Source organism: Psittacula echo, assembly GCF_963264785.1.
Source record: "Psittacula echo genome assembly, chromosome: 6".
Classification (NCBI taxonomy): Eukaryota; Metazoa; Chordata; class Aves; order Psittaciformes; family Psittacidae; genus Psittacula; species Psittacula echo.
In genome coordinates, this window is record NC_137743.1 from 20394022 (window position 1) to 20408499 (window position 14478).

The 14478-nt window shown below is 40.5% G+C and overlaps 1 protein-coding gene across 1 annotated transcript in view; it reads right to left on the bottom strand.

The window, feature by feature from the left end:
• Positions 1-14478, bottom strand: part of WDFY4 (WDFY family member 4) — a gene marked incomplete at both ends in the record, with an annotated part of 143876 nt that overhangs the window by 108689 nt on the left and 20709 nt on the right. Inside the window, 4 exons of the mRNA XM_080620258.1 lie at positions 458-570; positions 1247-1461; positions 7889-7982; positions 13531-14138. Of these exons, the coding sequence (XP_080476384.1) occupies positions 458-570; positions 1247-1461; positions 7889-7982; positions 13531-14138 (1030 nt within the window). The remainder of the gene's footprint in view (positions 1-457; positions 571-1246; positions 1462-7888; positions 7983-13530; positions 14139-14478) is intronic.

Genomic DNA, 14478 nt, shown 5'->3' on the forward strand with positions numbered 1-14478 from the left:
ACTTGGATGGAAAATGGCCTGTATAATCAAGACAGACTACTAGGATATCTCTAGGGATTACAAAAAGCAGTGCTCCTTATTCACATATTTATTCCATTTCTAGCTATAATCCACAGGGAAAACATGCTACAAACCCAGAAGACACTCCACTTGGTTTGTGGAATGTGATAAGTATTTTTATAGATCACTTCCATGTCTGATCCAGCAAAGACCGAGCCTATATTATCATTTGTCTTGAGCCCATGTGTTATAATTTGATCTCTGCTGATACTTAGAACAGCTCAGTGCTGATCAAGTACCACCCAACCTGGGCAACACCCAGACTAAGACAGCCAGGCATACTCCACCTTTACTGTGACTGTCTTGGAGCGAGCTACTCCAACAGCAGTTTCCTGTCATTACAGAGACATCTATAATCGAGCCACTGTATCAGCAACATTGTTCATTGTGTGCTTACCTTCATTCCAAGCTGTGTTAGCTGAATCACCACCCTGACATGAAAGCATCTCAGTCTTTTTTGTGCTGGGCCTGGAAGATAGTGGTGGTGAGCCTCTCAACCAAAGAAATTGCCTAACACGAAAAAAAGAAAGAAAGTGAAAAAAAGAAAGAAAAAAAAAAAAGAAACCAATCAAGGTATCAAGGTTTATTTTCTCCAGCAATGTTTGAATACTACTAATATTTTTGTTTGTGTTTGTTTTTCCCAAAGAAATTCTGTTACATTTTTGAGTAAAAAAAATCCAGCCTTCCACTGCATATTCAATTTCACCTGCACTCTGATCCCTATTAAGTACTCTTATGCCTAGAATTTGTTAGCATTGAAGAAGAAAGTACATCCTCAAAGTCAAAACAACAGAGGTTGAGAAACAAGACTACACATCTGTCATTGACATGGGCCCAAGCTAAGAGAAAGTCACTTTAACTCTTCAAGAAACAGCTTCTCCATATGAATAACAAAGGAGAATAACCCTAGTTGTTTTGTAATTACTTAATTAGTTACCATTTATAAATAGCTTTACAACCCCTACAGAGATGAAGCAGCAGAACACTACAGACTTATACTATCTTCAGCAAGTCATTTAAGCATATGTCCTGTGATCAATATGTAAGCAGCATAAATTCAGACTTGAAACAAAAAGCTGAGTCCTGCTGAATTACAGCACTACACAAAGTATCTAATTATTACATAAACTTTGCGAAAAATTTGCACCACTAAAGCAAATTGCTTCCATTAGATACAATCTGATACCTTAACACATTTGGCTCAATGGCCTGTGATGCAAGCTTCTCAAACACTCTAGTGAGGGGCAGATGCAGTGGATGGCTCTCACTGCGAAAGGCATCCTCACAGCAGGTTATGATGGTGCTCAGCAAGCCAGCTCCACACATAACCTGGCGACTCTTCTCTGACTTCACCAGGGACTGGATATGATCAACCACAGCACATTGGATTTCCTGTGAAAGCTGAAATGGACATAGAGTTGAAGTCAGTGGAATGCAGCTAAAACCACATCATGACTGATTTTTTATCTTTGGGTGTAAAAATCTGGCCCCCAGAAAAGAAGCTTCTAAAGTCAGAGGCTCAAGTGCAACTGCACGGCTGCTCTGTAAAGCTCTGACTTGAACAGTGTGTATATATCCGAGTAGCTCCTCAGCCACCTACATTTGAGCTTTCCTGCCACAGCCCCCTGGTAGTGAAGGAAAAGAGCAATCAGCTGTTATTCAAAAGGGACCACCATCAAGGTCAGATTACTAGGCATAAGCTCCAAGACCAATGCAGTAAATCAGAATATATTTAACATTAAATATATGGAGTGTCGCATTGACATGACCTACTTTTTGTTCTAAAAGCACTGTTCTTAAATAAAACTGTACTTAGCAATTGCATGAAATACTTATTAAATACACCTCTCTACATGTTTTGCTGAATTGAAGCTTTACTTCATTATTGCTTCTTAATGGTCTTCAAGAAGTACCTCAATTCTAATAAATTATATTTAGAGGAATTAGGAATGGAGCCTACCCTATGGACCTAACTAGATTTGACACAAAAGTAACAGTGCATCATATATTTAAACACAAATCTTACAAAGATGAAGTGTTCCCTACCCCCAAGAGCTATTTGGCTTTTTCATATGCTTTTCTAGGAAATATCTATGCAAACTTTCAAAGAAAAGGACAGCAATGGTGGCAGACACACAGATTAGGACATTAGTATTTGATTTCAGAACACAAAGAGAAGCTACTTCACTGGACTCAGAATAAGCTGGTTTATTAAGTGCGAAGAGGAATTCAGCTCTTTTGCATCCAGACTGAACAAAACCAGTACAGGACAACTTCAAAGCCAACAAGCAATTTGTTTTCAAAGCGCTTAGCAATCAAAAGCCCCAACTGCAACACTTAGACAATGCAACATACATACTGCTTTTGTAAACGTAACTATTTTTGATATCTGAAGGGCAAGTCCTTTGGACAACATTTTCTTTTCTCTGACTGTTCATTTCCAGTGACTGAAGTTTCACTGTGCACCTCATTACATGCAGAAACCACCCACCAGAATAAACTACACTATTCTTCAGAAAGGCACTGCTACAGTATATCAAAGCCTCACTTAATTTTTTTGATCTTCCAATTACTATTTTACTCATTTTTTGACTGGATGCAGGAAAGTATCTAAATGTATGAAACCATGAGAAAACAGAGAAAGACACAGGTCTTGATTAAGTGTAACTACTGTTTCAATCCAAAATAAATCCTATAAAGCATAATGGTATACAAAAAAATTGTTTTCATTAGCTTAGCAGCTTCGTCAATACCAGTATTGTCTTGTTTTGAATAAAATGCGCTGTTTTCATGGATCTTAGTTCCAGTAAAATGAGATTTTAGTAGAAATATTAATGGTAGCCAGGAACCAGGCTGTGTGTTTCTATATGCATGGATTGATTTTTCCTAACACATATTACTTGCACCATGAATCAGGATATTGAAGGTGCAGTTAGAATGTAGTTGAGCTCACAGCTTTATTTCAGATTAAAGTCTAAAGTGCAATGTATCACCTAGCAATTTGCCCAATCTGCTTAAGGAGTTCCCAGATTCTTCCTCCTTAGAGCCCATAGTTTCAAAACTTTGTAGCTGAATTTAATTCACTGTAACCCATCTTCAGTATGATTATGCTATGCTCAATACAAGCATGAACTTTGAGCCTTTGGCAGTATGTGTTCACTTCAAAAGGATGCAATTTCCTTAAGTTTAACAATTATACAGTAATAATTCTGTGTGCAATTGGAAAAAGCGAACTTACTTTTCAATCTCAGAGCACCTAAAATCACAGAATGGTTTGGGTTGGAAGGGACCTTAAAGATCATCTGGTTCCTCCCCCCTGCCATGGGCAGGGACACCTTCCACTATATGAGGTAGATCAAAGCCCTGTCCAACCTGACCTTTAACACTGCCAGGGATGTGAGTCACACTTGAAAAGCTAGGAGCCCTTCATAGAAAATTAGGATTAACTTCCTATCATACCACAGAGATTTAGTTTTACTAATGAAGAAGCAATTCAGGCATTGAAAATAATGCTTTCAAAAGGTTCCAAGCAACCCAGGATTTTAAATTGTGTTTTCAAAAGAAAAGTTAGAAATTCATCACCTTAAAACCCATTGTCTGTAGAGAGGTTGAGTCACTTCTGAAAATCATCTGTGCAATTTTTTTTCTTAGAATGTTATGAAACAAATTCATAATTTTATCACAGCTCAAATTCTTGATGCACAGTTCTCAACTGCAAGTGCATTTCCATTCTATCACAATATTTTTCTGATTAACTTTCGCTCACTGACCTTAAGAAACAAAACTTGCTTTGCTGACAGTATGTATAACTGAGTTTTACAAAGTTACAGAATAATTTGTATTCATGCACTCCTTGCAAGTAGACAGGGGAAAAAGCACTATGAACTGCATGAACTGGTTCTACTTTTCAAAAAACCCATGGACCTACACAGGGCCTCGTTAAATGCCCCACATAAATTTCACGATCTCCATCAGACTTTTCACATTTCCCCTTGAGGTACAGACTGTGTGTAAGAGAAGCTGCAGAGATTTCCTCATATGAATATCAGGGCTCCTTTTGCCTAGTAATATACTAACAAGACTTGTCCATCTGAAGCCAGGCAACAAAATCTCTTTGCAATGTTAAGAATCCTTTTGTTAATTCTGGTGGTCTGACAGATTTCTTGCTCATCAAATTACCTTTAGTTGCAGTATTTTTTTTCCCGACAGTATTAGCTGAATGCAGTGTCTCCTCATTTTTCTAAGCTACTGTGCAGTGCTATAATGTGACGTTCATCAGACACCTGAAAGGAAGGCAAAGCTGTGTCTGTGTGCCACCTTATAACTGATATGAGACAAAGTAGAAAATTATCTCTGGTACAGTTAGCCAGGGTTTCTTGGCAGAGCTCCTATGTCTTCAATCTATGGTATGGTATCAAGATTCTAATGCAACTTTAGAGATACTGGCGGCCTTTTAAGGATAAAGTGAACAAGAGAAACAGGACAAATAAAAGGGCAGGCTGTGGGGTTGGAAGCACAGAAAGAAAACTGCTTGGTCTGAATAAACAGTGAAAGCTTCAGAAGTCGGTTGATCAATGAACAAACAAACTTCTTACTAAAAGCCCAAAATAACCTTGGAAAAGAACATAGAGACAGGCTGTGCATTTTCTTATAAAGAAAAAGAAGTAATGCAGTAATCAGGCTCAGCAAAGAAAAGTCCCCCTGGAGACAAGGCTGGAGCAAAGCCTACAAGAAAGTGCTCAGGGAAAAAGGGCTGACCTTCGGTTACCCCTCAAGGCTGGAGGACCCACTGCCAGGGTGTTTATATTCTCCTTCCTCCTACCAGAGTTCTGATTCATTCTCCTTTCCTTTCTCCCGGTGCTTTGACTGCACAACCCAAAGGGGAATAAAGCTCAGGCTAAATACCCAAAGAATTTCCTTGTGCAGATAATGTAGTGCAGTAATTTAGGAAATCACTGTAATAATAACAGTTACATTAGCAGTGATATCACTAATACAAGTCTAAAGGCAGACAAGTCTCACATGCCACAGAGTCAGGCTGTATCTAACTCTATCAGAGACTTTTTCAGTTTAGAAAGAGTTTACGCTTTTAAGAAATACAAATACTTAGCAAGAATTATGCTATTAACATCTACAGTGAGAACAACTGAAGCTAAATTTAAAACAGGGATACAGATCTTTTACAAAAGGTGTATAGTCCTTATTGATGCACAGTGTTTTAGTTTGATAACACTGAATGACAGCGGTTCATTGTAGTAGAGACATGGATAAAAATATAGAGGACAAATCCAGCTGTGGAAGCAATAATATTATTTAATATAAGTATAGAAAATTCACATAATTGATCATGTGAGGATTTTTCTTGTCCATACAAGAAACCTGCCAGGACAACGACACAGAAATGAATTATTTGATTCTCTTCTCAAAAGTTCTTTTCTTTATCTTACCCAGCCTTGTCAGATCTAGATCTCCTCGTCTGACATCGCAAATGAGAAAGACCTGGCATGACACTGGAGTCTTAAAAGCCACAGTTCCAAAATGCCAGACAAGGATGAGATACAATCTGAGGGGAAACTTCTTTCTTTTTAAGGTTGGAAAAACCCCTGTGAATATCCTGAGCCACTTATCTGAAGTAGGATGTTAACCTCTAACTCTCACTTTGTTTAGTTTTTGAAATACGTGACAATGCTATCTTTCATCACAGAACAGGCAGCATATTAATAAAGGGAAAATCCACCTTGCATTTGATCAAACTGTATGCAGTCTGATGTGAACTGATGGGAAGCTTTAGTACCAGTCCTAGGCATGAACATGATCCTCTGTATACAACTTACTGACTCAAAGACTGTCTTTTTAGGTGGTTTTAAAGTTTTTAAGCAAATTTTCATACCCACAGGATATTCAAATGATTTTTGATCGTACTTAGGAATGGCATTAATATACAACCACAAATCTATTTGCTTCAGCTTTTAAATTGTTGTTCTAGACAGCCAGAAGAAATGGCTGAAGTGCAAGATCACCTATTTCGCTGTCTGCTACTGTTTTTTTCTGTGCTGCAGGCTTGACATTGCTTCAGCCCATCACTGCTTGGGTTTCACAAAGGTCACTGAGAAGCTGCAATTTTGGCAGGAAATGGATATTATCTGTGAGGGTCAGAATCCAAGTACATTAATTTTATTGAGTTCTATTAATGTTTCTGTAAAAGCAGCTCTTTCTCATTGCTGTTTATGTGAAAGCAAAGGACTTGCACATGACCTCAATTTATTCTGAAGATTTTTCCAGATTAGTCGTGAACACCTGGGCCTTAAAGATCTACCACAGCACTAAAACAAGCAGAAAGGGATGAGTTACTGTCTGGTTTTCATCATTGCTCCTAAAAAAAATGTACTGTTTGACTCTATTTTTGAGTGAATGCCTGCAGTAAAAAAGCTCCATCCACAAAGAAATTATTTCATCTCTCATATAGCTGTCAAACACTATTGCACTAAAAGAAATAAAAGTACCCTGTTTGGAAAAGAATATAGCTATTCAGAGAGAACCTTTCAGTTATCCAACCAAGTATCTGCCCTTCACTAGCCATTGAGGTCCACCTTTTGCATCAGATCTTTCCTGACTCCTATGTTGCGAGTAGCATATCATTGCTCAAGGGGTCATGCAATGGCATATGTTATGATTAAAGGTGCTAAAGTCCCGTCATTTGTGTTACTACGTGGCAGCATCAGTGAGCTGCCTAAGGTATGCGACATAAGCTTCCACACATTCTCTCACATGCTTTTAAACAGAATTTGTGAGAAAAAAAAAATCTATTTTTACTCTATTGTTTTTGTGGATCATTTGCTGAAAAACTCTTCAGAACATGTGTTAATTTCTAGCCAGAGTCTGACTCAAGATCCTGCATAACAGGGGTCCCATTTTACCTGAGGCAATCTCATTCACAATAGAAATACTGAAAAAACATTTTGAACAATAATTTCTTGTTGACTAAAAATAAAAAGGAGAAAGGAAAAAAAGATTAATGCACTTAAATATATAACCGAAATTGCTGGAATTTGTGCTCTAGTCCTTCATACTTTTAAGAACACTGCCATCTACCGAAGGTCTGACAGGTCTTCTCTCTCACAGAGCTCAGTCCTACAGCCAGGTCCTAGTTACTTGAGGACATTGTTTCTCATCCAATTTACTGTTCTACTTGTTTTTCAGAAGCTAATTAATTACTGTAAATAGCAAAATTTCACAGCTGATGTCTTGGTTCTGCTACACAGAGTTGGGATGTGCCAGCAGTTAGTTGTACTCCTACCTTCTATAGCTCCAGATGAACAATCTGTGTTTATTTCAATCCCTCCATATGTACTTTAATTGTATTCAAGTATTTTATACCAGATAGCAGATACAATACAGGCAATATAATTGTTCAGAGTGGGGGTGTGTATGGAAGGTTAAAAAGCGAAGCAAATTCTAAGCTACATTGAAAGTTTACGGACTGCTGGACTTAAAAGGCAAATTGTTCCAGTTTCTGTGTTCATTAGCAGTATTTTAAACTATTTTCAAGGGATTTACACACTTATGCCTTTACAGTGAGTATTCTGGGATCAAGGCCTGCCTGGGACAAGGCACTGCATCAGACAGGTATAGAAATACTTAGTCAAACTGATAGCCAAGAGCCTGTGTTGTTCTTACATCTGCTGACTCAGTAAAATTTGTGCTGTTCCTCCTACCGGAGTTCTAGTTAAATTTCAGTACATCCACATCCGCAAAGAGCAAGCAATTCTTGGAAATAGAGCTACAGAAAAGTAGCTGTTTAGATGGCACTTGATACGTTCATGCTCACCTGAGAGTGTCCATCTTTGTACAGCTTTGGCAGCAACCTCACCATGACACAGACAGCACCCGGATGTACAATAGTGTAGTTTCCCGTTTCCCACCTGCAGGAAAAAGAAGCGTAAGATGTACCATCATAATTATCATTATTAATGACAGCAAAGAGGGTTTAACACTTTTCCAGCTGAGTACAGCATTAAATCCTTCTGGCAGTAACCAGGGTCAGCATTTGAAGCTAAACAAACAATACAGAGGACCTGGAGCATCTGGAGGTCTTCTTGAAGTAACAAGGACAAGACATAACCTGCTCATAAGCTCGTATCTTAGGGACCTGCACATTTAAAGGTATGCCACAGCCACTTCAAATGAACTTTGCCTTCGAAGGTATTTGCAGTACCGAGAACAGACAACCAGATGGATATCTCTGATGCTTCCTCACCAGTTTTCATTTTTTCGGAGTACCACTTTTACATATTCAGGCACAGCAGGGAACTGAGGTATTAGAGTTACCACAGAGAAGATCTGCTTATGCCGTGATGCAGGCCAGAGGTCAGATATATCTCAATGATGAAGCCACAGCATAGCAGTAACTCTAGTTTAGGCACTGCAGGTTCATCACATTCAGAGTATCATCAGCATTTCTGGGTGCACCCCTGAACTGGAGTTGTGACGAGCGCTGTCAGAAACATCTGTCCCAAATAGATGTCATGAGAAAAGCAAAAGCAACATCTAACAGCCATAATTAGACTCAAAAAAACCAATATGCTTTATGTGCTGTATAAAACAACGGCTACAAGTAAAAGAATGAACATTGAAGAAAATAGCTTTTACAAGGGACCTAAAGAAGGGTAAGAACACCATAATTAACATATTAGCCACTTCCAAAAAGGCTCATTTAAGACATCAGTCCTGCAAGTAATGTGTAGCACACTGCCACACAGTGACAAATAATTCTTACTGCACTCTCAAGAAATAGACTTTCAAAGAAATTGCTTATTTGTGGTATTTTCTGTGTGATTAATTGAAATCAGATCTAAGTACTTACTGCAGCAGTGGCTCCAGTGTGGATACATACACCTTTACTTGACATGAATATGTATGAGTTTTTAAATGCCGAACAAGAAAAAAAGTATCCTGAAATTACACTCTCTTCCCATCTCCTGCAAAACCTAACAACCTTTAAAAGCAAAAATCCAGGACCACTAGTATAATAGGACCAAAAGTGTGGCTGGAAAGCTGCCTGGCAGAAAAGGACCTGGGGGCCTTGTTTAACAGCTGGCTGAACATGAACTTGTGCCCAGGCAGCCAGGAAAGCCAACAACATTCTGGTCTGTATCAGAGACAGCGTGGCCAGCAGGGCTAGAGATATGATCATCCCCCTGTACTCAGCACTGGTGAGGACACACTTTGAATACTGTGCTCAGTTCTGGGCCCCTCACTACAAGACATTGAGGTGCTGGAGCAAGTTCATGAGTAATGGCTAAGGGACCTGGGGAGCCTGGAGAAAAGAGGCCCAGGAGAGACCTACAGCTACCTGAAAGGAGGCTGTAGTGAGGTGGGTATCAGTCTCTTCTCCCATGTAAGAAGCAATAGGCCTCAAATTGCACTGAGGAGGTTTAGATTCAATGTTAGGAAAAATTTCTTCACCAAAAAGGTTGTCAAGCATTGGAAGAGGCTGCCCAGTTCAACTCAAACTTCTATCTTAACACTAAAATTATATTGCCAAGCCATGTGTCCAGTTTTTAAGTAAATATGAAGTAAAGATAAAGGTAAAATGTGAGCCAACAAAATGTGACTATTAGAAGACAACAATAGAAAGTGATCCTTTAAAAATAAACAAAATTATGAAATGGTTAATAAGTTGCTATCACTATAAGGAGAGGTTTTCTTATCTTTGAGAACTGCTTGGCAGGTTTAGCACTCTCCAAGGCTGTTGAAAAAGAAAATCCAGAGTCCCTGGCCAGCATTGAACTATACCTCAAATTCCCTGCCAGCACTGCACACTCACTCCCCTCTCAGAATATTATATAACCCTTGTCTCTAGCTTTCTGTGTGGTTTTCCAATGTGATTGCCCTCATTTTCTGTCTTAGTACAAAAACAGTTTCTATGTACCAACTCCTCACTCCCACAAATACCCATCTTTTTCATTCCTGCCTCAGGGTTACACAGTCAGCTCTGTGATCCAATCCATCTACCCCATCAGTACCATGGTATGAATCCCAAATCTGCTCTGCATTGGCTGCTACTTAAAATTAAGAAAAATAAGAGGGTTTGGGGACAAAATGAGATGCTGCAAAGAATGCGAATAGCCATTAGCTCTGTGAATCTGTGGTAACAATAGCAGTAGCAGCCATTCTGATAGGGTGGGCATGAGGACGGGTTTCCCTTCCAAAGAAAGATCAGTCTCAATTAACAGCTTGCAGCAAGCTATCTCTAATCACCAGGAGCTAGAGAGAAACAGAGACCCCATCTGTTGCAGAAGGTGTCTCAAACATTAATGCAGGAGCAGGGACACAGAGGACTGGTTTTGAGATGGGAATGAAAACGCTGATTCCCCTATGGCTCAGCAGCTTGCAGCGCCACTGATCACAGGACAGTATAAGGGGCTAGAATATTATCCAGTTAAAATGATGATTTTCCTGTATCTTAGTCACAGGTTCCCGCAAGATGACCTCCTTTCCCTCTCTTTGGGGATGTTAAATACATGTTGCAGGATGGGGAATTACAGGCCACTTACACTGATTACACTCAAGTTCCTCCTTTCAGGCTGCATAGCCTCAGGCTGAACCCTTCTTCAGGAGGAAGTGTGACTGTGGAGCACAGCTAAGAGGAAGCTGCAGCCGGGAAACCACAGGCTTGCAGGAACTCTGGGAACTTGATTTCCTATTTTTATTTTCAGAAAATTTACAGCTGGAAAATGACACAGGCTGTGTGGCCTGAAGCATCTGACACTGTCCCACACAACATCCTTTTCTCTAAACTGGAGAGATGCTGATTTAGTGGAAGGACCGTTCAGTGAATAAGCAATTGGCTGGATGGTCATACTCAGAGAGTTGTGGTCAAGTGCTTGATGTGCAAGTGGAGATCAATGACAGTGGTGTCCCTCAAGGATCGGTGTTGGGACCAGTTTTGTTCAACATCTTTGTCAGTGACACAGACAGTGGGATTGAGTGCGCCCTCAGCAAAGTTTGCCAATGACACCAAGCTGTGTGGTTCAGTTGATACGCTGGAGGGAAGGGATGCCATCCAGAGGGACCTGGACAGGTTTGAGAGGTGGGCCCATGCAGACCTCATGAGTTCAACAAAGCCAAATGCAAGGTCCTGCACCTGGGTCAGGGCAATTCCAGGCACAAATGAAGGCTGGGTGGAGACTGAATTGACAGCAGTCCTGAGAAGGACAGCTTGGGGGTGTTGGTCAACGGAAAGCTCAACATGACCTGGCATATGTGCTTGCAGCCCAGAACGCCAACCATATCCTGGGCTGCATCAAAAGGAGCATGACCAGCAGGTCAAGGGAGGTGATTCTGCCCCTCTACTCCACTCTTGTGAGACCCCACCTGCAGCACCGTGTTCAGCTCTAGGGACCCCAACACAAAAGGGATGTGAAGCTGTTGGAGCGAGTCTAGAAGAGGCCACAGAGATGATCAGAGGGCTGGAGCACCTCTCCTATGAAGACAGGCTGAGAAAGTTGGGGTTGTTCAGCCTGGAGAAGAGAAGGCTGCGTGGAGACCTCATAGCAGCCTTCCAGTACCTGAAGAGGACCAACAAGAAATCTGGAGAGGGACCTTTTACAAGGATGTGTAGTGATAGGACAAGAGGTAATGGCTTTACACTGAAAGAGGGTAGATTAGGTGAGATATAAAGAAGTTCTTCTCCGTGAGGATGGTGAGACAATGGAACAGGTTGCCCAGAGAACTTGTGGATGCCCCATCCCTGGAAGTGTTCAAGGTCAGGCTGGCTGGGGCTTTGAGCAACCTTGTTTAGTAGAAGGTGTCCCTGCCCATGGCAGGGGTTTGGAACTAGATAATATTTAAGGTCCCTTCTAACCTAAATTGTTCTATGGTTCTTGGAAGATCAACATCTTGCCAGGACATGTTCCTCTGCTGTGTTTGCACACACTTGTCCTCAACACTCTCCAGCTAGCTCAAGCTAATCTGGCTTCCTTTTGTGTCTTCACATCCCAGAACCAAAGCCAAACTATTCAAAACCAGACAATGTGAACAGAATAGATCCCAATTTGCATTATTATTTTCTTCACAAATGGTATTCATTCACTTACTGCACAGACTCACAGCTCAGCAGGCAAAACAACACAAGGACCTAGGAAGCCTTGCTTTATGTTTCAGATCTAGTAACTTGAGAAAGACAAGCAGAAGAGAGCACCATACCCTTCCCAGTATTGCCACAGACCTACTCTTTCTCCCTTGTCTTCACAGGGCCCCTCTTATACACACAGTTAAGGTACAGGCTATGGACATTGACCCACATTCTTCCAAACGGGGCTAGGAAGATCTACTTTGAAACAACTATTCTTTCCTTCTGGCCACCAAGTCCTATCCCCAGCACTAAGTATCTAACCAGAAGTTTCAACTGTAATTGAAAGAGTGATAATAGAGAGCAAACATACCTATGACTCTTTACAAACAGTAGCACAAGGAGAAAAGAACTCTACTGTAGGTTTTTCTAGTTTCTTCAAATACATACAAATACTACCAGAAATACTTACGCAGCCAGCCTCAGTACTCAGGGGATAAAAGTTCTGCTGACTTCAGTGACTGCTAGCTACAAGTGGCAGAGCTAACGACTTGGTCTTTAAACCTGGAAAATGATTGTGGAATAACCTACAATAAGGGCTGAAGGAATCTCAGTTATAAATGTAGCCATTTAAGTGTAACTACAACCAGAAACATTTTTGAGAAAAGGACTGAGAGATCCAAGATAAAGCTACAGACACATGAAGGGGCAGAAGATCTCATAAGTTATGAAATGCAAGTTATTCAGAACTGATTCATAGCTAACAGCTATGTTGATTTCCGGTGTAGTCTTTCCTTCCTGCAAAGGACATATATTTTTTATATAATCCAGGCAGGCAGCATTACTATTCCTTTTCCAGTTTTCTCTATTTCAGCTATATGAATGAATGAGTAAGAGTGTGTGTGTCTGTTTGTGTGTGTCTGTTCATATGTGCCTGTACACACCTGCATGGGGGACCACCTAAATAATTTAAATAGCTTTTATTTTTAATGTATTAGATGACCAGAAAACATTTTTTCACATAATTGAAAAAGTCAAAATTAATCAGGGCATACTCAAGCTGAGACTAAAAACAAACATCAAGACCATCAAGACTCAACAACCATTTCCTACAGCCCATTCCTGCTTCCACATGGCATGTGTCAGAACCTCCAGCACAAACTCTGCCACTCTCTGGCTTGTGCGACTCACTGCTCCACCGAGGACTTATGTCCCAATATTTACTATCATTTACCTTTTAAAAAGAGGTGATTTCTACTCTCTGCAGGCCTGGGAGTTGGAACTGTGGGACTGATTTGTTTGCTCTAGGCAGGTTATGCCACACCTTACCTCAGTTTACTGCTGTATAAAATCCAGATACCAGTCTTGCTATTATATTTCCTGTAGTAAAGACTTACTTCTCAGGGTTTCCACATAGCCTAAACGCAGAGGTAGGTAATTTGTTGCCTGGTCTTTTGAAAGCAACAGGATGCTCTTCTTGAGCTTGGGGTCCCTCCTGATCATCTCTTGATGCCTCTCCCATCTCTGGCTTTCTCTCCTTGAAGTAACTCTCCAGATGGAGGGTTCCTTTAACCATATGATCAAGAAAATTCAGAATCCATATGCAGTTCTTCAGCCACATTGGGAAAGGTTCTGAAGAACAGAAAGCTGCATCCAAGAATTCTGCAAATGTCCTTGTCTTTTCAAGGCTCAGAGACATTTGGTATTCCGCTTGTGTCCAGAAGCATCCAAGTGACCCAAGATCCTCTGCCATCTTTTCAAAGAAACCATTCCTCTGGAAGAAGCTGCTGTTGACAGGGTCCAGGTGCAGGGCTGCTGTTATTCCCTGAAGTGTGTAGAAAACAAGCTCCAATATACAATTCTGTCTAACTGATGCCCACAGCCCAGATGGAGGGTCCTGCAATGCACCTTCTATGTCTGATAGAAGGGACAGGAGTCCATTGAATCCACTGCAGGTTCTGAAAGCTGAATGGCTTTTGGGACTCTCGAGTATCCTCAGGAGTGACTACAAATGTTAAGAACGAGACAAAAAAAAACCCAAAACACTTAAATCAAGGGACAAAGAAGCTTTAGAGTATTTTAAAATTCCAAGTTTACATCAAAATCCTTTTGTTGAAATGTCATTCTTCAAAATAAAAATAAAAGTTGGTCAAAGTAAAGCTCATCCCGGCAAAACTTTTCTCCTCCTCCCTTCCCCTATATATCCAGTGAGTCAAATAACTGAGATTTGAATGCACCCTCAGGAGCAACCCATGGAGTCACCTTAACAGGTATGGAATAGGGCACATGGGAATAAGCAAAGATATCATTATTATTCATTAATCCTGCATTACATGTCCTAGTCA